The sequence below is a fragment of the Medicago sativa genome, chromosome 7 (genome assembly GCF_051527215.1).
Source record: "Medicago sativa cultivar Bolivia chromosome 7, Bolivia_mono, whole genome shotgun sequence".
Lineage (NCBI taxonomy): Eukaryota > Viridiplantae > Streptophyta > Magnoliopsida > Fabales > Fabaceae > Medicago > Medicago sativa.
In genome coordinates this window covers 87,623,903-87,645,518 of record NC_140755.1, presented here as the reverse complement: position 1 = coordinate 87,645,518, position 21,616 = coordinate 87,623,903, and the positions used below count along the sequence as shown (strand labels likewise).

The window sequence follows — 21,616 nt, the reverse complement described above, 5'->3', positions numbered from 1 at the left end:
AATTCAAATAGATCTAATTTTTTAGAAGGATCAATTTAATTCTTAAAAATTGTTTTTAATGATAATTTGATATACAAATATGATTTATTTATTTTTTAGAAAATATACAAATATGTTATTCTAATTAATATGTATGTCAATTGATAGAGGTAAAAATATGCATTATGGACATAGGCATTCTTCTATGGTTACAAGACCAAATGTATAATATTTGAGCACACACAGAAATATACTTTTTCTAATAATAAAAAAGTTGGTAAAAAATGATTAAATATTTTGGCAACAAATCACTTTATGTTTGTGTGCCCAAACATTGTTCATTTGGTCTTATTATAAGGACAATTATCTGCAAAATGAGAAAAATTTTGGATCTTCGTATTTGCGCCCAAGCATTGTACAAATTTGAAATGCAAAATATTGATGTGTAAATTGTCATCATCTATTTTTAAAGATTTCAAATATAATGGCAATTTAACAAATAAAACTAATTACATGCATTTTTCATTTATATCTGACGTATGCCCATATGCTATAATTAAAAATTAAAAATCAGCTTAGATTTCATTCAATATACAGAATACATAGCACACCAGTAAATTAGTAATAAATAACAATAACAATTATATGCCAGATCAAACTGATAAGAGATTTGCAACCAAAAAAACTGGTACAAGAGACTAGTTATTTAGGCATTCTACACTTTAACATCTCTATGTACACCGACAAATCTATCATGCACTCTTCTGGCAAACGACAAAACTGGACGGATCAATAGTGATGCTCTTTGTGCAATTATCAGTTTTATAAATACCAACAAGTCGATCAGCCAATTCAAACATATTGTTCCTTAGACTGCAAGAAGAATGAGCATACCACTGTAAGCATTAAGATTAATTAAGCAATGATTTACTTCATTTCTAAATCTAAAGTAACAAACCTACCTTATGATAATGAACTGAGCATCCTTAGTCCTGTCTTTCACATAATGCCCAACGATAGACACATTCTTGAAGTCTGCCAAACCATATAAAACATAGTTTAGTGTATTGCAAAGTGAAAGGTCAGCAATTAAAACAAAATAGTTAAGCTACAAAGTTAATAGAAGTACCCAGAGCGGCGTCAATTTCATCCATTACATAAAGCGGTGTGGGCTTGTAATGATGAAGAGCAAATACAAGAGCCAGTGAGCTAAGAGTCTGGGAAATAAATAACAAAAATACACCACTTATTATTAACAGGGAAAAAGATAGTTTTGTCAATGAATTATATAACGAATGAATTGAGGTCAAAATTCAAATGAGGAAGAGGAGGGAGAGAAGGCACCTTTTCACCACCGGATAAGTTAGCAATATTTTTCCAGCTTTTCTTTGGTGGTCTAACACTGAAGACAACGCCTTCAGAGAAAGGATCCAAAGAATCCACAAGCTCGAGTTCTGCATCACCTCCGAGTGTAATCATCTGCAAACAACAAAAAAGGTAATACTTGTTAATTATCACAACCCTGTGCAATCCATTAGGAACTGCGTTTGTGAGAGTTATTGATGGCCTTGCAAAATATTAAGACCGGAAAGAACTGAGCTTTGGGACATATTTATGAAAAAGATTGGTATATAAAATATTGTGCAAGTAGTACTTGGCAATAGAACTATGTGTCTTCTGATTAGAATTATTCTCAATGCATTACGAAGTGGACAACTAAAGACCCTTGTTTCAAGATATGCGTATATATTTTGGAAAAAATGAGATTGGGAATATAGTGCTCCCATATTTGATTCAAGCTTTAAAAAGTTTTTGTAATTTAATGGATTTATGAGGAACATTTTTTGTTCATATTTTCTCTCTTTAATTCCCATTGTGTAGGTGGGAATTTTATGCGCCAAGGAGAATAAAAATCATTTTGAAATGTAAACCACCCTTCACCATTTCCAGTTGAGAGAGAGAGAGAGTGTGTGTGTTTGAGGGTGGGGTTAGATTCCCATTAATGAAGGGTGTTGTTTCTTATTCTGCCGTTTCTTCCTATGATTTCCATATTCCTAATCTCTTATCCAGTTCTATAAACTGGACCTGAGAATCTATGCCCTCATTAATTTACATATCTGTCAGCACCATTAGATTCACATCTTATAAATCATACATTTTTCTGGCTTACCACCAAGTTGTAAGTGGCAATGCATTTAAAATACAACTTCACTGTTATCAGAAGTCATGCAAACATAAGGATCCAAATATGTTAAGTTTATTAGATATATAACAAGTTAAAAGCACAGTGAACTGCAGAGCAAAGCACTTTTTTTTTTGTGTGTGTGTGTGTGTGTGAGAGAGAGAGAGAGAGAGATAGAGAGGGGATTTCCAAACCTGGTACATTTCCTTTAACTTTAATGATATGGCATTAAATCCTTCCATAAACTCATCCAATCTGAAATGAAAGATTCAACTTACATTTTTCACAAATAGAAAATAATAAAAGTAAGTCAACAATACAAAATTAATAACATGCACACCTCTTCTTTTTCAATTCATCATATTGCTTCTTTATATCATCCTGCTCCCGAGTAACTGCATTAAGTTCTTCGACTCGCTCATTGTACAATGATACCTTCTTCCGATATCTGATATCATAAATTAAGAAACACTTCAGTGCAACACCAAAAAGGAAGACAGTTAGGATAACAAATTGGAAAAAGCCATACTCTGCAATTGAATCAAGATTTGGATTCATCTCTTTCAGTTGTGCTTCAAGCAATGCAACTGTTTCACAGGCCTTTTTCAGGTCACAAGCAGCATTGAGATGTTCTTCAGCCAATGTAACCTGTAGCTTTTCTTGATCCACTAAATCTACCTGAATTCTGCATCCAATTTGTCTTGTAAGAATTTCAGAATAGTGAAGAATGTATTCCCAAACAAATATTGAATGACATACTGCTCAAGATGCTTGGAAATAGCAATTTGCAACTCATCTAGTCTTTTCTTGTAACTTTTCCCCTTTATTTCCAATTCTTTGTATGCTTTCTTCATGTCTTTTAATTTAAAGTCAGCATCAACCTGCAAAATAAAGACTACAATGAGAAAACTCCAACTTTAAGAGACATGAAAAATGGTCACACAACAAGTACCTCAGATGCACGCAATTCGTCCACTGATTTTTTCATCTTATCATGCTCAGATTTTGCTTCCTCTAAGACATCCCGGTGTTTGTCAATCATCTAGATAGTAATGTACACAATACATGAACGTACAATCACCGTCACCACCACTTATGTAGGCACATAATTTACATAACCAGACAAGCAAAAGAACAAGGAAAAGAACCTCTCGTGTATTCTTGTAATTCTCTTGAACAGCAGATGTTTTCTGCTTTATTTCTTTGATGTTTTCATTTAACTTTTCCTTCTCCTCAGTTAACCTTTCTTTCTCCTTCTTCGAATCCTCTATTCCTTTAGTCAACTTCTTCATCATCTTTTGCCCTGTCTCTATTTGAACCTTGTGACGGTTAATCTCTGAGCTGGTCTTGTCAATATCCTAGTAAATGGGTACCATTAGTATAGACACAGCATCATATTGAATTGAAAGTTCTTCTCAACATCCAGGATGCTTACAGACTGAATTTTCTGGACCTTCAACTTCTGAGATTTTAATTTTTCACCTCCAGCATTCTCTATTTTCCTCTGAAGCTCTGAAACCTAAAAATGATGGATAAGTTTGGCTAACTTAATTTAAATAAAGATATAGCCTTTGTTAACTGCAAACACTGCTAGAAATCATAAGATAAAGATAAAGATGACATGCAAGACAAGTCAAGCAACACCAAACTTGCAAAGTAATTTAAAGTTATAAACATAAGGAAGTTCAAAGCCCACCTTTTCCTTCACTTTTTTAGATCCGTCAGCAAGTCTATTAATCTCTCTTTCTTCTGCAAAAATAATATTCATCAGCTCTTCCAACCGATCGAGCTCGTTCTCTTGTGGATTTGATGCAACTTCAAGGGAACCAAGTTGTTTTTCAATATAGCTATGTTGTGAATTCATACTGTCAACCTGTAGAAGAAGGGGGAAAAACTCAATGCTTGGTACCAACAACTCCATAAAAGTGCCTTTCTAGACTCAGAAATAAGCATTACCTCCTTCTGGCTTTTAGCCAGCTCCATTTCAAAATCTGCAATTTTTTTTTCCGCGACCTGGTATCGCTTCACAGCATCCATCATTATTTGGCGAATTTCATTCAATTCAACGGTCAGTCTAGACAATTCCCTCTCAGCAGCAACGGCTTCTCCAGACACATTTGTAGCTCGAATCGATGTGCCCATCTTCCCACCCTTGGGGTTACTACCCCCACCACTCATTGTTCCAGATTTTTCAAATAATTCACCATCAAGAGTAACAACTCGCCGAAACTCATTGTTTCCACCATATGCTATGCGTGTTGCCTAAAAAATTTACAGGAGGAAAAAATGTTGCTATTTATTTGCTTCCTTTTTTGATACAAACAATGGCAAATTAACTGTCCAAGACCAAGGTAATATGTCTTCGTTTTAGAATAACTAATAATTATATTTATAGTAAGCCATACAATTCGATTATTATTTCTTGTATCATAAACAATCTAATAGTTTTATGATATAAGAAACAAAAATTCAAAACTTCTCAATAACAACTCTTGAATTTATAATCAGAACAAAGTTTTATGCTAAGGAGGAACAACTGACCTGGTCCAGATCCTTAGCAACAACTGTGTTTCGAAGTGCTGCAAAGAAAGCAAGTTTCATTCTTTCATCTTGAACCTTTACTAAATCAAAAAGGCGGGGAACCCCCTCTGGAGTGCTTACACTCTTTTTCATCATTGGAAGAAGATCAACCTGCTTCTCCTGAAAAAAAAAAATGTTATTATAATTATATTTGTCTGATTTGGTTTAAATTTAAATTATTACCATTGCACAAAAAATCATTGAAATACAAAATAGATAATCAATGGGAAATCGTATTCAATTCAATCAAATCAACACTATTATTCAATTCAGCCATGGTTATACTAATCAAATTGCAGTAAACCAGAAGTTAAAGTGAGCAAATTGATTCATACCATTCAAAATCTTAAACAACCATTCATCAGCAGAAACACATTAGATAATGTAAGTTATCTACACCAATAAATAGAGGGGATACATAGTTTTGGGCTGGATTTTTGCTTCTGTTTTTGCCCTTCATTTAAACTATATTATTTACTACAACAACAACCAAAGCCTTATCCCACTAAGTGGGGTCGGTCACATGAATCAAATTACGCCATAATGTTCTATCATAAACCATATTTGGATCCAATTCATTAACCTCTAAATCTTTCCAAATAATTTCTCTTATAGTTTTTCTAGGTCTTCCTCTACTTCTTCTGATTTGACTCTCCTCCATCTGATCTAATCTTCGTACTACAGCATCTATAGGTATTCTCTCTATATGCCCAAACCACCTAAGCCTATTTTCTACCATCTTTTCTACTATAGGTGCTACCCCAACTCTCTCTCTAATGGTGTCATTCCTAAACATATCCCTTCTACTCTTACCACTCATCCAACGCAACATTCTCATCTTCGATACGCTTACTTGCTTCGTGTTGCTTCTCTAATGGTTCTTGAACTATTTTATTTACTATTTTATCTTTCTTATTATATTATTTAAATTATTATAATAAAAAATAGTTAAATTCCATTAACATAGGAACTAGCTCACTACAATAGGAACAATGTTGGAGTTGGACACTAAAAAAAGAGTTCATTTTAGGAAAATACTTACATAAAGTTCTTTAGGGACTGTTCGTCCGGTTTTGAACTAAAATATTAAAAAAAAAAACTGCCAAAAATTGAATCAATCGTTGCATCAAGATATAATTAAAAGTTTAAAACAACCGTGTTTAAGAAATGTAATGTGAGGAACCTGATGAAAGGTGCATAAGGAACCGTATGTAAGTATTGGCCTTTATTTTAATCTTATTTGCCAAAAATATTTGATTGCATAGTACATGCATGAAAAAAATTGATATCTCTATTGTAAAAAAATAAATAAATAAATAAATTGATATCTCTTTCCACATACAATTAAACGCAATAGACATGCCCGTCTTTCCGCCAGTAACAATAAAATAAATACCAATATCATGAAAGTAGCAACACCAAGATTCTCTCTGCGAAGTAACTCAACACAGGCTTGTGCTGCAGTTGTTGTTTCCACCACAATATAGTCAAGCCCAGAACATGCTGTTGATATAGCAACATCAAACTTCGCTGCAGTTATCAAAATTCAGACATCAAAATAGCGGTATGCTCTGATCACATACAATGTCAATACATCAATAAAGTTAATCACTGTTCACCAGCATCCAGATCGATTAAAAGATAAATTCAATACTTCGTATTCACAATCTAATCTAATATCATTTAGCGAGTAAAACAAAATAAAACTAAGCCAAAAATATTTGGAAAGTGTAAACTAATAGACAAAATAAAACATGATAGATGATATGTATGATGTATTTGCTTTTGGGATATTGGATTTTAGTATTAGAATGTGTTTGAAATTATGTTTGAGGAAGGAAAAGAGATCGCTCCTCCTCTGAGTTTACTTAAACCTTCAAACTACAACCAAATAAAGCATAGGTGGGATAAGCCTAGCTTTTGGCTACTAGTTCAAATTCAAAACTTCCACAACAATAAGCCATTACCCCAAGCTCTATAAAGTCTATTTCATTTTGATCATAAAAAATAGGTAAGATATGTTTGTTTTTGAAAATTCAGTGTACCGGCATAAAATTTTATAATTAAATTTAAATCAATTAATAATAATAATAGATACAATCAGGACTATCACAAACCAGGGTTTTTTTTGCAGTTTTCACGGCACGAAAGGGATCCAATTTGGAAAACTTAAAAAGAACATCATGAAGCCAGAAAGATTGCAATAAAAAAAAAAAACTTACCATCAATGGCACCTAGGTCACCCATGCGTCCATGTATCCCTTCTATTTGTCCGGTTTCCTTAGCTTTCATGATTGCTTTTAGAACTGATCCCTGACTCTTCTCTGAATCTAAATCAGACTTCAGTTCAACAACCTTCTGTCTAGCATCTTGTTCAAGAGCAATTCGGGCATCTTGCTTTTTGATACATTCCTTAAGAAAAAGAACATTATCACCAAATGCCTGGGAATAAAAATGTTAAAGTTGAATAAAGAAGGAAAATTTGCTCACTTCTTCCACTCTGTGAGCTTCCAATGCTTCACGCCTGTTCTTTTCTATATTACTCTTAATTTGAGAAATGCTTGCAATTTTTGATATAATTCTTTCTGTTATGCTTTTCATCTGATTTTGAGCATCTTTAAAGGCTTCACGAGCACCTTCATGCTGAAAAGAAAAACCATCAAGGATCACCTTCAATATCAAACATGCTCCTACTACTAAATATAAATATAGCAAGTACTTAAAATAAGAGAAATCATTATCACCTTCTCACTTAGAAGCTTAGCCTCACTAGATGCAACGTCAAGCTTTCCCTTGTGCTCAATCAAATCTTTTTCCCAAGGTTCAAGCTCCAAACGAAATTTAACAAGCTCAGAGCGGAATTTCTCAGTTTCAACTGTTTACCAATAATCAAAAATTAATTTGAAACCGTCAAGAAAAGAAAACTACAATTAATATCCACTACTGCTCATAGTATATATTGGTTTCATTTTTGTATATGGAATCAATTTAATATATCATTTTTGTATATGGAATCAATTTAATATAATTTAGACAGGCTGATGAAGTAGGAAAACAGAATTTTAGGGGATAAGTTAGCAGCTTAGTTCAAAATGAAGGAGCACAGGAGGTTGAAGTACTTCCACAGCATAGAGGTTGTCTACACTAGGAAAGTTATCTTCATCTTTCATAGGAAATATGTCCTGGATCTTTATAAGAAGATAAGTTGAGTTGCAAAACAACTGGTGTTCCCACAGAGCATGATCACCAGATGAAAAAAGACGGGGAAAGCCCATTTATCTAGCCCATGCCAAGCCATGTATTGTTAATGCAATCAGTTTGGTTAGTCAATAGATTATTCACAGTTTTTATTTTCTAATCTTACGCTGTAGTAATTTTTTAATTACGATAAATGCAGTAGAGAGCCGATAAACTTGTAACAGTAGTAAGAAATACAATTACTTTTTATCCTCTTCACGACTTCACCTTCTCTTTTCAAGTGCAATGAAAACTAACAAATGTATTTATGTATACTTGCTAAAACTAGCACTTGTATGTGGCTACATATTAGCTCAAGCAGTTTTATACTTTTGGAACTATTTAAACATTTAAAAATTTGCATGAAAATACCAAAAACGGGGTTCAATTTTCCCGTCAAGCAACCTACTGTTTTTTAAGAAGAAACCAAACCAATATGCATCCACTCAAACCAATCCGATTCATACCTATTTGTTGGTTTAACAACCAATCGACAATTGGTTCAATAGAAAGAATGATTCGCTTACTTCAAAAAGAATAATGATTCACATAGTTTTGATTGAGCCTCGCTGAGGGTCTGGTTCACAGTTATATTGAACCAATCTAACATATTACAATCATTATTATCTATCAATTTAAATTTGAATAAGCGAAAAGCCAAGACAGTCAGCTATGCACCAGAATTGAGAACCTAACCAAGCCAAGCATTGTAAGTTTAACAATCAATACGGCAAACGACGAATGTTGCAAGGAAGCATGTTTAAGAGCTGAAAGGTTTTAATGAGGTTAACACTAAAAGCATCATATGGAGATGCATTCAGTAAATCAAATTTAATCAAAGGCAACTTCAAGCATATCAGTAGTTAAGAAAGACAAGGGCCCACCTTTAGAACTCTCTGTGATCTCTTCCAAGACCCTCTCCTCATCAGTCAACAATTTTTGCAGTTTAGGGATATTATCCTCGAGTTTTGGTATCATATTATTTGAGTCCTCACCCTCTTTCATAAGAGCTTCAATTCTTGATGAATCCTGAAATATGAATGAATAGATAAGGCACATCGCTCATGCATTTATTCAAGTGCAATAAATCATGTTTTCCCATTACCTTTTCCACTTTATCTTCCAGCTTCTTGATCTTCCGATTCACGTGCATAAAATCTTCTTGATACTTGACATTCTGCCTCTCAAACTCCTTGATTTCTTCCTTACACTTCCTCGTATCATTATCTAGCTCCTGTTACAGGAATAAGAGAAGAAAAAAAATCGGTTACTACCTGATAAGCTTATCACTAAGCATACAATGCCCTGGCATGCCATCATGCAAACTGATAAGTTCAAGTCAAGTCCCATGTCATGTGAACCTCTTGTCTTTTCATATAGTTGCTGTGCGTAGTTTCAAGATCCTTCAGAACTTGTTTACTTTCTTGGATTTTGTCCCTGGAATAAGGTATCACGAAGTTGTTCATGAGTCAAGAATAAGAAAAGCGAATAATTAGGAAAGTGGTATGTATATATAGAGAAAGACTATAGATGAAATTAAAAGTTACCTTTCCGCCTTAAGATTTTCTTCTAGGCAAGCAACGCCCACTTGTAACTCATCCATTTTTCCACCTGTATCATCAACAGCTAGCTTTGTAGCCTTCTCTTTCCATTTTAAGAGAGATAACTCTTTAAGCATGTACGCTTCTGCTTCATTCTTCACATCCTGTTTCGAAAGAACTGTTAGGGGTTGTTCAAATGTCAAGTGATCCATTTAGTCACAATTCTTACGTGCCTCCAAGCTGTCTCTTTCTTTCTCAGATAGCTTGACCATCTGCACCACCCCAGATCTTCTCTCAATTAGAAATTCTAACCTAAAAAAACAACAACACTTCAGACATTAGAAGTTCTCTGCTATAATTGGAATCCAAGTGATTAACAAACAGTATGTCACCATAAAAATATGAAAAGTGGGTCCTTATTATAGAGCAAATAAAGTTTATACATTCTTCCGTAATTAGTAATAGTAGCTAAGGCAGTTTAGTGATGATAGCTGTATAATAGCTGTCACACAGATTGTTAGAGAGATGAGGTTGTGTTGGGCCTAAATCAGCTCCACTAAACCAGCTTTCAAAATGAGAGATGTTCATCACTTACAACCAATTTTCATGCCATATCACTATTCAATGTAGGACTCTCAACCGTTATAACAGAATATCTGAGTGACTGAGAAAAAGGGCTATTGTCTATTAATGTGGTTGGAACATAATGTAAGTGGAGAATAAGAAAGAGTATGTCAATCTGATATGACTGAATTGGTCTTATGTATAGAAAAGGAATGAAGTTATTCAGGTGTTCGGGAATTGGGAGGCTGCAGTCCTTTCAGTTGCTGCTTATCCAGTCTTCACTGCTTTTTTTGTATATCCTTTCCTTGTATAGTTCATCTTCTTACATGGTTGATTGTATGGAAGGAAGTAATGGCATCTTTCCTTGTATAGTTCATTTTCTTACATGTAGTAATATTATTAAGTGGGCGTACTCTAGCATTCCCCATTTTTCAGTATATCCTTTCCTTGTATAGTTATAGTTCTTCTTCTTACATGGTCGATTATATAGCAGAACGAAATGTTATCTTAAGTGTGAATTACACAAAATTTAGTTTCCTATCCATCAGTTTTTAAGTTTCCTAACAGATCACAAGCTGTTTTAAAACAAAAAGGCAAATTAAACCTCTATTTGTTTGGGTAAACAGCCTATTACATGACTTTCATAAGTTTATCCAAATACTTGCTTGGGTACACTTATGTCATGCATAATCCCAAATAAACTCAAATAAAAAATAAAAACAACAATTTCAGATGCCCCGTATATTTAATTGTAATAAGCAAATCAAACCAAATTAGGCAACAACAACAAAAAGTATCTATCTATGCTTTTGTAATGTTGAAATGAAGAAAGGTGCTCACTGTTTATATGACTCGTCAATTTTTTCTACATATTTTTTGGTCCCAACAATATCTTCCAAATATTCTAGAAAGCCTTCATCATGAGGTCCTTGAGATTTTGGTTTCATAAGTGAAATCTGCTCAACTTCGCCCTGATAAGAAACAGTCCAAGCATCAACAGAGATATACATGACCACCTTTAATACAAAATTAAAAGCATCGTATATGAAATAACCAACCTGAAGGATCAGAAACCTATTATTGTCAAGGTCAACACCTTTCTCTTTCAATTTCTCGGTAACTTTAGTGAAGTTACTTGAACAGTTATCAATGTAATACTTAGAGGAGTTGTCCCGAAAAGCCACCCTTGTAATTTTAAAATCAGTTTGGGGAACAGTCTCATATGCACCATCTTCCTGCAGTCATACATAATTCAATTCTAATTTTTAAATATCAAAGATGAAAAACACAAAAGGGTAATAAAACCATGAATATGAAAACTCTTTTGACCACTGGCACTCTGGCAGTGTGTTATAAAGGCCACACTTAAAAACAAGCTTGTGGCAGAAGAAACCAAAGGAAAATAAGGAAAACAAAAAAGAATCCAATAGCTAAGAATAAGGGACACGTGTGTAAACTAAGGGTGCTTACAATTTTCTCCCTTGATTTTGCATTGAATAAGTTTTACTATTAAATGTCTGCTGGAAATTCTGCCTTGTGTATGAGCCTTATGAAAGTTTTACCTAGTAAGTTTCCATTGTACGAGTTACCTTAATTGCGGAATTAGGCTGCCTTCATTTCAGCCTCCAAGAACTTCATTGTACAAGCCTACTAGGTATGACAGGGTAGGATTAGACTCGCATCACCTAGAGACATGGTTTAAGTAGTGCTTATAAAGCTTAGACAGTCCGCAATAAAGTGAAGCCATTTGTAAATTCTTTTCACTTTTGTTTCTTCTTTACTTTTACATTCTGATTATACTTTCTTTCCTATTTGCCCTTTGTAAATTCTTAAAATCACGAAATATAGTGAAGCCATTTTTAGAATTAATAGTGAAAACATATCAAATGAAACTTAAAACAAAAGAACGAAATCTACAAGCTTTTCATGCTTCACGAGAGCAAAAAAATAAACTTTGTCAACAAAAAAAAAGAAACATCAAATTCTACCCCGTTAATATCTCATCTTATGTTATACATACGTAGAAAAATTAATATAAGAAGTAAAGTAACAAATAGAGATTAACAAGAAAAGGTACCAAATCAAGAATCTCCTGAAAATAAACAGAAACCTCAGCACTATCCAAATTGTGGTGATTGGTAGAATTGTGTATAAGCTCCGAAACTTTGTTCAATCGCATCTGCAAGCACCAATCGGCAATCAAAATAAGTAATCAAAAATATAAAAAAATTCTAGAACATTCGAGAAAAGGAACGAACCTGTTTCGCTCTCTTCCCAAATACAAACAACATAGCATCAATCACATTACTCTTTCCACTTCCATTGGGTCCAACCACAGCCGAAAAACTCTGCAACCAAAATTTCCCAAAATTTAAACTTCACAAATTGAATGATTCAAAAAAAATGGAAGAATCCAATAAATAACCTTATGAAAGGGGCCAACGCGTTGTTCGCCAGCGTAAGATTTGAAGTTCCGCATCACCATCTCTTTGATGAAAAGCCTAGATGGTGGTTGTGATTCCATTGATGCGGAAGAGTTAGGGTTTGTTTGGGAATTTTCGTTTTTGTTTTTCTCTGCAGTTACGTTAAATTGAATTGTAGTAATGAAGATAGATAGGGTTTGAGAAAAAGTGATTATTTCGAAGTGGAAATGGAAAAGCGCGAATAATAGGGGTTTCAAATTTTGAACTTTGAATGTATATATACTACAGGTGTTCGTGTCCCACTTGTTGAGGTGAGGAGCCCTTCAACTTTGAGGCTTCTAATTATTTTTATTTAATTCAATAATAATAATAATAAAAAAATCAAATGTATTAATTAAATAAAAAAAAACTACATTCTTCGTCTTTTAACTTAATTTGATTTTGTTATTTATCTTTTTTATGTCATTTTTGTCTTTTCCATCCATTTGCATAAGGATTTTTAAGCATTAAATCCAAAATTTATATAGAAACATTAATGAAAATCATATACTTGAATCTAAAAAATTCATACAAAATTGACGCAGTACGGAAGCGTAGGGTTAGCAAGCGCTAAACCTAGATAGAAAAGAACAAGTTTGCAAGCGACAAACTTGTGAAAATAGGGTTGCAAGCGACAAACCTATCAAAATAAGGGTTTCCGGAATCCACCAGAATTGAGAGAAAAGTCTCGAATAATTTTATTGAATCAAAAAGTGTGCCTCTTAGGCTACATAAGTTCTGCTTATATAGTGAAAGAAATAACAAACCCGTGGGTTAAAATAAAATAAAACGTAATAATAATAGAAAGTTCTAGAAAATTATTTAGATTTGGTTAAAATAAAATACTATAAAATTACTAAGAAAGCCCTCCTACATCAGTCTCCTCCACCTCTGAAGAACTCGACCCCGAGTTCTCATCTTGATTAAGGACTTCATCTGCATGGTATTCATGAATGTCTGCCACATTGAAAGTGTTGGAAATGTTCATAGAATCTGGAAGTGCAACCACATATGCATTATCATTGATATTGCGAGTCACTTTGAATGGACCATACTTGCGGGGCTGTAGCTTGCTGTAGGTACCAACGGGAAATCTCTCTTTTCGCAGAAACACCATCACATCATCCCCCACATTGAAAACCTTGACTCTTCGCCGTTTATCTGCAGCAGCTTTATTTTTCAACCTGGTAGCTTCTAACTTGGCCTTGACAGAATCTTTCACAGTCATAATCCCTTCAGCCATCTTTTCAGCAGCTACGCTAACTCCAGGAGCTTTAGGCAACTTAATCAAATCAACCACATGCCTAGGGACAGAAGTGTAAACAACTGCAAAAGGTGTTTTCCGGTAGCAGAATGCACAGTGCTGTTATAAGCAAATTCAACCTGAGGCAAAGTCAGGTCCCACTGTTTTGGTTTGTCACCACAAACACAGCGAATCATATTTCCCAAAGTTCTGTTCGTGACCTCAGTTTGTCCATCAGTCTGGGGGTGAGCAGTAGAACTCCTGTTCAGTGATGTTCCAAATAATTTCCACAGAGTAATCCAGAAATGACTGAGGAATGTGGTGTCTCTATCGAAGGTAATAGATGTAGGAACCCCATGAAGGCGCACAACCTCTCCGAAAAATAGTTTGGCTATGTTGGATGCATCTGCAGTCTTCTTGCAAGCAATGAAATGAGACATCTTGGAGAATCGGTCCACAACCACAAACACAGAATCCACACCTCACTGGGTACGAGGCAAACCCAACACAAAATCCATAGATAAATCCTGCTAAATGTCATCAGGAATGGGTAAAGGCATGTAAAGACCCGTGTCCTGCGACTTTCCTTTAGAAACTTGGCAAGTGTAGCATTTCTTGACAATAGTTCCAACATATTTTCTCAAGTGCGGCCAATAAAACCTTTCTTCTAGACTAGCAATGGTCTTATCTCGCCCCATGTGTCCACCAAGACCGCCACTATGTAGGTCCCTAATTAATTTCTCCCTTAAGGATGAGCAAGGAATGCACAGTTTGTCTCCTTTAAAAAAGTATCCTTCTCGAATATGAAAATCTGCACAAGGACGCTCCTTGCATTTGACCCATAATTCTTTGAACTCAGCATCATTCGTGTAACACCCCGTTTTCCCAACATAGAAATTTCATAATAAATTATCAGAGTAATTCACATAAACGGAATGCTACATCTCTTTATTCATAAAATTTTAACAAAATAGATAATAATTTATCCTTCAAAAATTCATCAACATAATATTTAAAAACTTCACAGCGGATTTAATTTAACAATAGAAATAGTCTTGGCACGCAGGCCTCATCTTAAATGATCTCATAAATTCTTAGTTCAATAATAATTCTTAAACTTCAAAAAGGCAATACGTAAAGGAACAGAAAATAGTATCAAAATCCCCATCCCGTTACGTATCAGAGCACCTAAGGACACAGTGAGAGATAGTCACCCACGACCGCAGCTAATCTTGATTACCTGCAAGTTACCCATACGAAGAGCAACATTTTCAAGCAGAAGGGGTGAGATTTCTCAAACAATAATATCAAGCTTATAAATCATAAAGTACATTCAACAACTTAAACATCCTATAATTCATTAATCATATCTAGAAACTTAAACTTCCTTAACTAGTATCATTATTCTTCCTACATTAGTCATATACTTCATATTATATCATCATATAAATATCATCACATATCTACAAATATTAGTCATAAGCATTATCATATATCCTTTTAATCATAGCATCTTAATCATAGACATAAACATCATCATATAACATCAAGTACTAATCATAACCATCTCATAACATTATATATCAACCATAAACATAATCACAAACAATCCATCTTAAATATAATCACGAGGAATCATCATACATCATCATTAGTAAACGTATAACATCTTATCATATTCACATATCAGCATATCATAAATCACATAGCATCTTATCATAACAACTTCATATTCAACCATCATAAACAAATCATAATCAACATCATCATCAATCCTAAACAACATCATCGTCAAACATGAACAACATCATCGTCAAACATCATCATCAAAATCAAACATCATCATCATCAAACATGAACAACATCATCGTCAAACATCATCATCATAATCAAACATCATCATCAAACATAAACAACATTCTTAATCAAACTCATCATTCACTTCATATTCAATCTTAAACAACTTCATAGTCGACTCGACACTTGACTTGACAATGTGACTCAACTTGACGATGCAACTCTTAACAACTTAACTCATCATAAACTTCTTGATATGCAAATGCATGTGGTACCATTCAGGGCATCAAGCCCCCAACATATATGAGCGTAAATAGGCTCTTCAACAAGTGAGCATAAAGCTGCCGGGCCTCAAGCCCCCAACGTAGTTTGAGCATTAAGCTGCCGGGCCTCAAACCCCCATCTTTAATGAGTATGCAATGGACTCAATCTTCCTACAACTTGACAACTTAAACAACATCATGAACATCTATGACATCCTAACATCTTGACATCTTGACAACATAACATCTTAACAACTTGATGACTTCATAACGACTCGACGACTTAACAACTCTTATCATCTTAACATCTTAACATCTTAGCATCTTGACAACATATGGATCACATAAATAATTCATGTCATATCATAATATAACAATATCAAATGATAATAAACAACATCTGAAAACATCATATTCATCAATCATAAACAACTTCATATAACATCGTATTTAAACATCGACAATAATTCACTAAGTATCTTTGTAAAAATATAATAAATTATCCACAACATATTTTCATGTCAAACCAAAGCTACTGAAAAGATATCACAAATATCAACAACTTTCATGTTTACAACAAAGATCAATTCAAAACAGAAACATATGAACAAAACGTAAAAACATGAAACAGAGAATGTTGTCACCGTACAATTTTGCTAAGACCTCCCTGTAGTATTTTCATCATAACTCAAAGACCAAACATAATTTTCACGTCAAACCAAAGCCACTAGAAAGCTAACAAAATTATCTAAAACTTTCATGTTTACGCCTAAGACCAATTATGTACCGATCAATACCAGTTTTCATTTTAAATTCGGAAAAGTTGTGCTGAAAGTCCATAAAAATTCACTGTGACCTACGTGCAGTAATTTGACCATAACTCAAGTTCTATAAATCGTTTTGACGTGAGACCAACGGCATTAGAAAGCTAACATCCATACCTACAACTTTCGTGTTTACACCTAATCTCATGGTGCTACCTCAAAACTACTTCCAATAATCATCCTATGGATTATCTAAGGTCTGTACACAATTGCTACATCAATTCAACAAGTTTTCATCATCTAATCATCAAATCTCTCTCAAAATCCTAATTCTCAAATTCTCACAAACTCTCCCCAACTTGTTAGATGTAATCTAATGATTTAACAACTTAATATTAATGCAAGATAGTCTCACCCTCACCTTAGATTAATTCCTGAATCAGCAGCAGCGTTCTTCGTTCCTAAGGTATTCTCCTCTTCTCTTGACTTTTCTCTTCTCTTCCCTTCTTTCTTGTTCTCCTCTTTTCCAAAAAGCGGTTTAAGGTAAACTCTTTCTAACCTAAGCTTCTCTATTTATAATACTAAAATATTCTTCCCAAATCTATTTAGGCCCAACAACTTATTCTTTCTATTCTAACCCCCAAATCCACTCACACTAATAATCCTCATCTCTAAAAAATAATACTTCTCTACTAAATATATAATAATACACCAAATAACAAATATATTTCCACATAAAATAACAAATATATTTCTGCATCAAATAACATATATATTTCTACACAAAATAACAAATATATTTCTACACCAAATAACATATATATTATGCTAGTAAATACCAACATATAACATAACAAAATATCACTCAACAAAATATATTAACTAAATTATAAAAAGACATCTAATCTCAATAAATCATATATCCCTCATATAAATCATATAAATACATAAATATATTCTAAAACTAAGTAAAATAATTAAATAAAAAGGAGGGCGTTACAATTCTCGTACAATTCCTTCAGACATTCAAAACCCACAACCTCTTGTGCTAAAGTGACAAGCAAAGAAGCTCTCCTACTTAAAGCATCAGCTACCTTGTTAAGAGCACCAGATTTATGCTGAATAATAAAAGGGAATTTTTGCAGAAAACTCACCCACCGAGCGTGCATCTTGTTGATTACTTTCTGACTACGGAGAAATTTCAGAGCTTGATGATCAGTAAACAGAATGAACTCTCTATGAATCAGATAATGCTCCCATTGGCGAAGGGCTCTGAAAACGGCGTAAAGTTCTTGGTCATAAGTACTCCATTTTTGGCGAGCTTCACTCAACTTCTCACTAAAGAAAGCAATTGGCTTATTCTCTTGAGATAAAACAGCTCCTATTCCAATTCCACTAGCATCACATTCAACTTGGAACACTTTCTCAAAATCAGGAAGAGCTAAGACTGGGGCGGTGCACAACTTCATTTTTATTAAGGCAAAACTCTGATCTTGCTCGAAACCCCACTTGAATTTTCCTTTCTTCAAACATTTTGTGATTGGTGCAGTGATAATGCTGAAATCTCTGATAAATCTTCTATAAAAAGTGACCAATCCATGAAAACTACGTACTTCAGTAACTGATGTGGGTGCAGGCTAATCTCTGATAGCCCTCACCTTTTCCTCATCAACCTGGATTCATTCTTCACCAACTATAAACCCCAAGAAAAGTAACTTATTGGTACTGAATGTGCACTTTTTCAGATTAATGTACAACTGATTATCTTGTAAAACTTGCAAAACCAGCCTCACATGTTCCAAGTGCTCTTTCTTGGACTTACTATAAATCAAAATATCATCAAAATAAACTACTACAAAGGATCCAATAAAGGGGCGTAAAACCTGATTCATTAATCTCATGAAGGTGCTAGGGGCATTTGACAATCCGAAAGGCATCACTAGCCATTCATAAAGTCCATCCTTACTCTTGAAAGCTGTCTTCCACTCATCTCCAGGTCTAATTCTGATCTGATGATATCCACTACGCAGGTCTATTTTCGAAAACACCTTAGACCCTGACAACTCATCAAGCATGTCTTCTAAACGAGGAATTGGAAACCGATACTTGATAGTTATCTTGTTGATGGCTCTACTGTCGACACACATCTTCCACTGATTTCCTTTCTTTGGTACTAAAAGGACTGGGACAGCACAAGGACTCATGCTCTCACGGATGAATCCCTTTCTTAGTAAATCCTCAATCTGCTCCTTTAAAATCTCATTCTCTTTAGGACTCATGCGGTAATGAGGAAGGTTTGGTAGGCTAGATCCTGGAATCAAGTCTATCTGATGTTGAATGTCTCTCATAGGAGGTAAATCATTTGGAAGCTCATCTGCAATCAGCTCATTGAAATCTTTTAGAATTCCTAAGACTTCACCTGGTATCAGAATCTCTTCTTTCACCACATTCATCGGCCCTTTGATCACAACCGGACAAAAACACCCAGTTTCCTTAACAGCATCATCAAGTTCCTTTTCATTCTGAGTCATCACTAAGAAACTTGTTTTCTTCTCTTTCAGATTCTTATCAAATTGTAAAACAGGTGTCATAGCAATCTTATGGGTTCCCCAAGTAAACATCACATTATCCCGACCCCGATAAGTAATATCATTATCAAACTGCCAAGGTCTACCAAGTAAAATATGACAAACATCCATATCAAGAACATCACAAAGTACCTCTTCTCTATAATGTTTGCCGATGGATATAGGAACTTTGCAGGACAGCGTCACTCGTACCTGGGATCCCTTGCTGACCCAGCCAAGAGAGTATGGCTTCTCATGAGGCTCCGTGGGCAGCTTGAAATAATCCACCAATTTTTTCGACACCAAGTTCTCCGTGCTTCCATTATCAATTATCAGGTCACATACTTTGTTATTGACGGAACAACGAGTCTTAAATAAATTTTTACGTTGGCCTTCCTCTTTGGATGCTAGCAACGTTCGCTGAAGCACAAAGTTCACTCTCTCTTCAGAATCTTCCTCAGCAAACTCAACTCCGGCGTATTCATCTTCCTCATCAAGTCGCTCATCATCACCATCCAAACCTTCTGCTACTCCAGCAACCCTCCTTGATGGACAAACATTGGACTTGTGACCCTTCCCACCGCAACGGTAACAATTATCACCACTAGGATACGCATATGGGTCGTTCTGCTTTTGGACGGGGGCCTTGACTGGAGGTGCACTGCCAGAACTGCTTGCTTTGCTAACATGGTTTGAATCTTTGACTGTTGTACTTTTCTCTTTGTCATCAGCTTGGTTCTATGGAGAATATCTTCTGAAATTTGAGGAATTTCTGGGGGATTTCTCTATTAATTCCGCCTTTAAAGCTAGGTTGGACGCTTCAGCAACGGTCCAAACAGTCTGTAATCCCATTTTTTCTTGCAAAGAACTTTTCAAACCGCTAACATATCAAGCCACCTTCTGATTCTCGGACTCGCCTAATTCATTATGTTCAGAAAAATGCAAAAATTCAGCCGTGTACTCAGTCACTGATCGCTTGCCCTGAACACATTCAATATACATCTTATATAGAATTTGTTCATAATCTTCAGGTAAAAATCTGTCAAGCATCAACTGTTTCATCTTTCTCCAAGTTCGAATAGGGGGTTTATTTTGTCTACGCCTCTGAACAACGAGCTTATCCCACCAAACAGATGCGGTACTTTTCAGCCTGATTGCAACCATCTTAACCTGCTTGTCTGCCGGGACGTCCATGACGTCGAAAAATCTATCAACATCGATCTGCCAGTCCAAAAATTCTTCTACTCCCATCGTTCCGTGAAATAGGGGAATATCAGCCTTAACGCGGTAATCCTGGTGATTCCCACGTTCACTCCCATCATCGATCACGACTTCCTCCTCATCAAAACTCAAATCATCATCAGAAGGGTTGTTGACATAACGAACCCTAATATCCGGAGTTGGTACTCCTCCCCTGTTGTTGTTGTTGTTTCAGTTGTTGTTGTTGTTTCGGTTGTTGTTGTTGTTGTTGGCGAGGTCATCCACCCTAGCCGTCAACGTCGTTATCTGAGCCGTTGTCGCTGCCATCTGATCTGCAAGAGCTTTGATGGTCGCAGCTAAACCGTCAAAATCTGCCCTGGTAACTGGTTGATCTCCCATCACTAATCACGTTAGAAAAAGAACAGGAGAAACCTGCTCTGATACCAACTGACGCAGTACGGAAGCGTAGGGTTAGCAAGCGCTAAACCTAGATAGAAAAGAACAAGTTTGCAAGCGACAAACTTGTGAAAATAGGGTTGCAAGCGACAAACCTATCAAAATAAGGGTTTCCGGAATCCACCAGAATTGAGAGAAAAGTCTCGAATAATTTTATTGAATCAAAAAGTGTGCCTCTTAGGCTACATAAGTTCTTCTTATATAGTGAAAGAAATAACAAACCCGTGGGTTAAAATAAAATAAAACGTAATAATAATAGAAAGTTCTAGAAAATTATTTAGATTTGGTTAAAATAAAATACTATAAAATTACTAAGAAAGCCCTCCTACATCAAAAATAGACGTTAGTTTGTTTTGAAACATTCTTTTAAAATTTTATATGGAAACATTCTTATATAAAATAGACGCCCGGCTTATTTTTTGACGTTTGATGGGAACATGCATGTTATATTATTTACACTTATTTAACTAAGTAAGATTATTGATGCATAACTCATGTTTTTAAAAAGGAAAATGTTAACGAGTGTCCCCGGAGCACTCTTTAAGCACTTTAAATAGTAAGTTTTTTTATGAAAAGTTAGGTAATCAATGCATTGAAAATTGTAATGGTTAACTTTTTAAAGGAATAATTACTAAATTGAGGATGCTTAAAGAGTGCCCTGGGGCACTCGTTAACAAGACCCTTTTAAAAATTGTTTTGCACAATAATTATATAAGCATCACATTGTGGTCTATCAAAGTATGTCTCATTCTAAACGTCTCATCCAGCTCAACATATTGAC

At 34.8% G+C, this 21,616-nt stretch overlaps 1 protein-coding gene and 1 pseudogene across 1 annotated transcript; both read right to left on the bottom strand.

Annotated features, from left to right (window-relative positions):
- Positions 1-470: 470 nt before the first annotated feature.
- On the bottom strand, positions 471-12,805 carry LOC146909793 (structural maintenance of chromosomes protein 4-like). Its single transcript, XM_085723313.1, has 28 exons — positions 12,509-12,805; positions 12,342-12,431; positions 12,161-12,262; positions 11,142-11,318; positions 10,924-11,054; positions 9,753-9,831; positions 9,526-9,683; positions 9,340-9,415; positions 9,084-9,212; positions 8,863-9,007; positions 7,486-7,616; positions 7,232-7,384; positions 6,964-7,153; positions 6,138-6,271; positions 4,703-4,861; positions 4,118-4,423; positions 3,858-4,034; positions 3,597-3,680; positions 3,310-3,519; positions 3,114-3,203; positions 2,921-3,042; positions 2,691-2,846; positions 2,502-2,609; positions 2,356-2,416; positions 1,324-1,458; positions 1,109-1,196; positions 942-1,014; positions 471-852 (listed from the first exon to the last, which is right to left on the bottom strand). The coding sequence occupies exons 1-28, from the start codon at positions 12,605-12,607 to the stop codon at positions 732-734; spliced, it is 3,684 nt and encodes a 1,227-aa protein (XP_085579439.1). The 5' UTR covers positions 12,608-12,805; the 3' UTR covers positions 471-731.
- Positions 12,806-13,241: 436 nt separating this feature from the next.
- LOC146909792 (uncharacterized) lies at positions 13,242-20,778 on the bottom strand (annotated as a pseudogene).
- Between the last annotated feature and the right edge of the window lie 838 nt (positions 20,779-21,616).

What these genes read in the sequence shown, in the direction of transcription:
- LOC146909793 (XM_085723313.1), bottom strand. Translation starts at nt 12,607, where the DNA reads ATGGAATCACAACCACCATCTAGGCTTTTCATCAAAGAGATGGTGATG. An exon ending in TTCAGGAGATTCTTGATTTG is followed by an intron (nt 11,319 to 12,160) that starts GTACCTTTTCTT and finishes GTATGACTGCAG; the next exon opens with GAAGATGGTGCATATGAGAC. An exon ending in ATAGGTTTCTGATCCTTCAG is followed by an intron (nt 11,055 to 11,141) that starts GTTGGTTATTTC and finishes GTTTCTTATCAG; the next exon opens with GGCGAAGTTGAGCAGATTTC.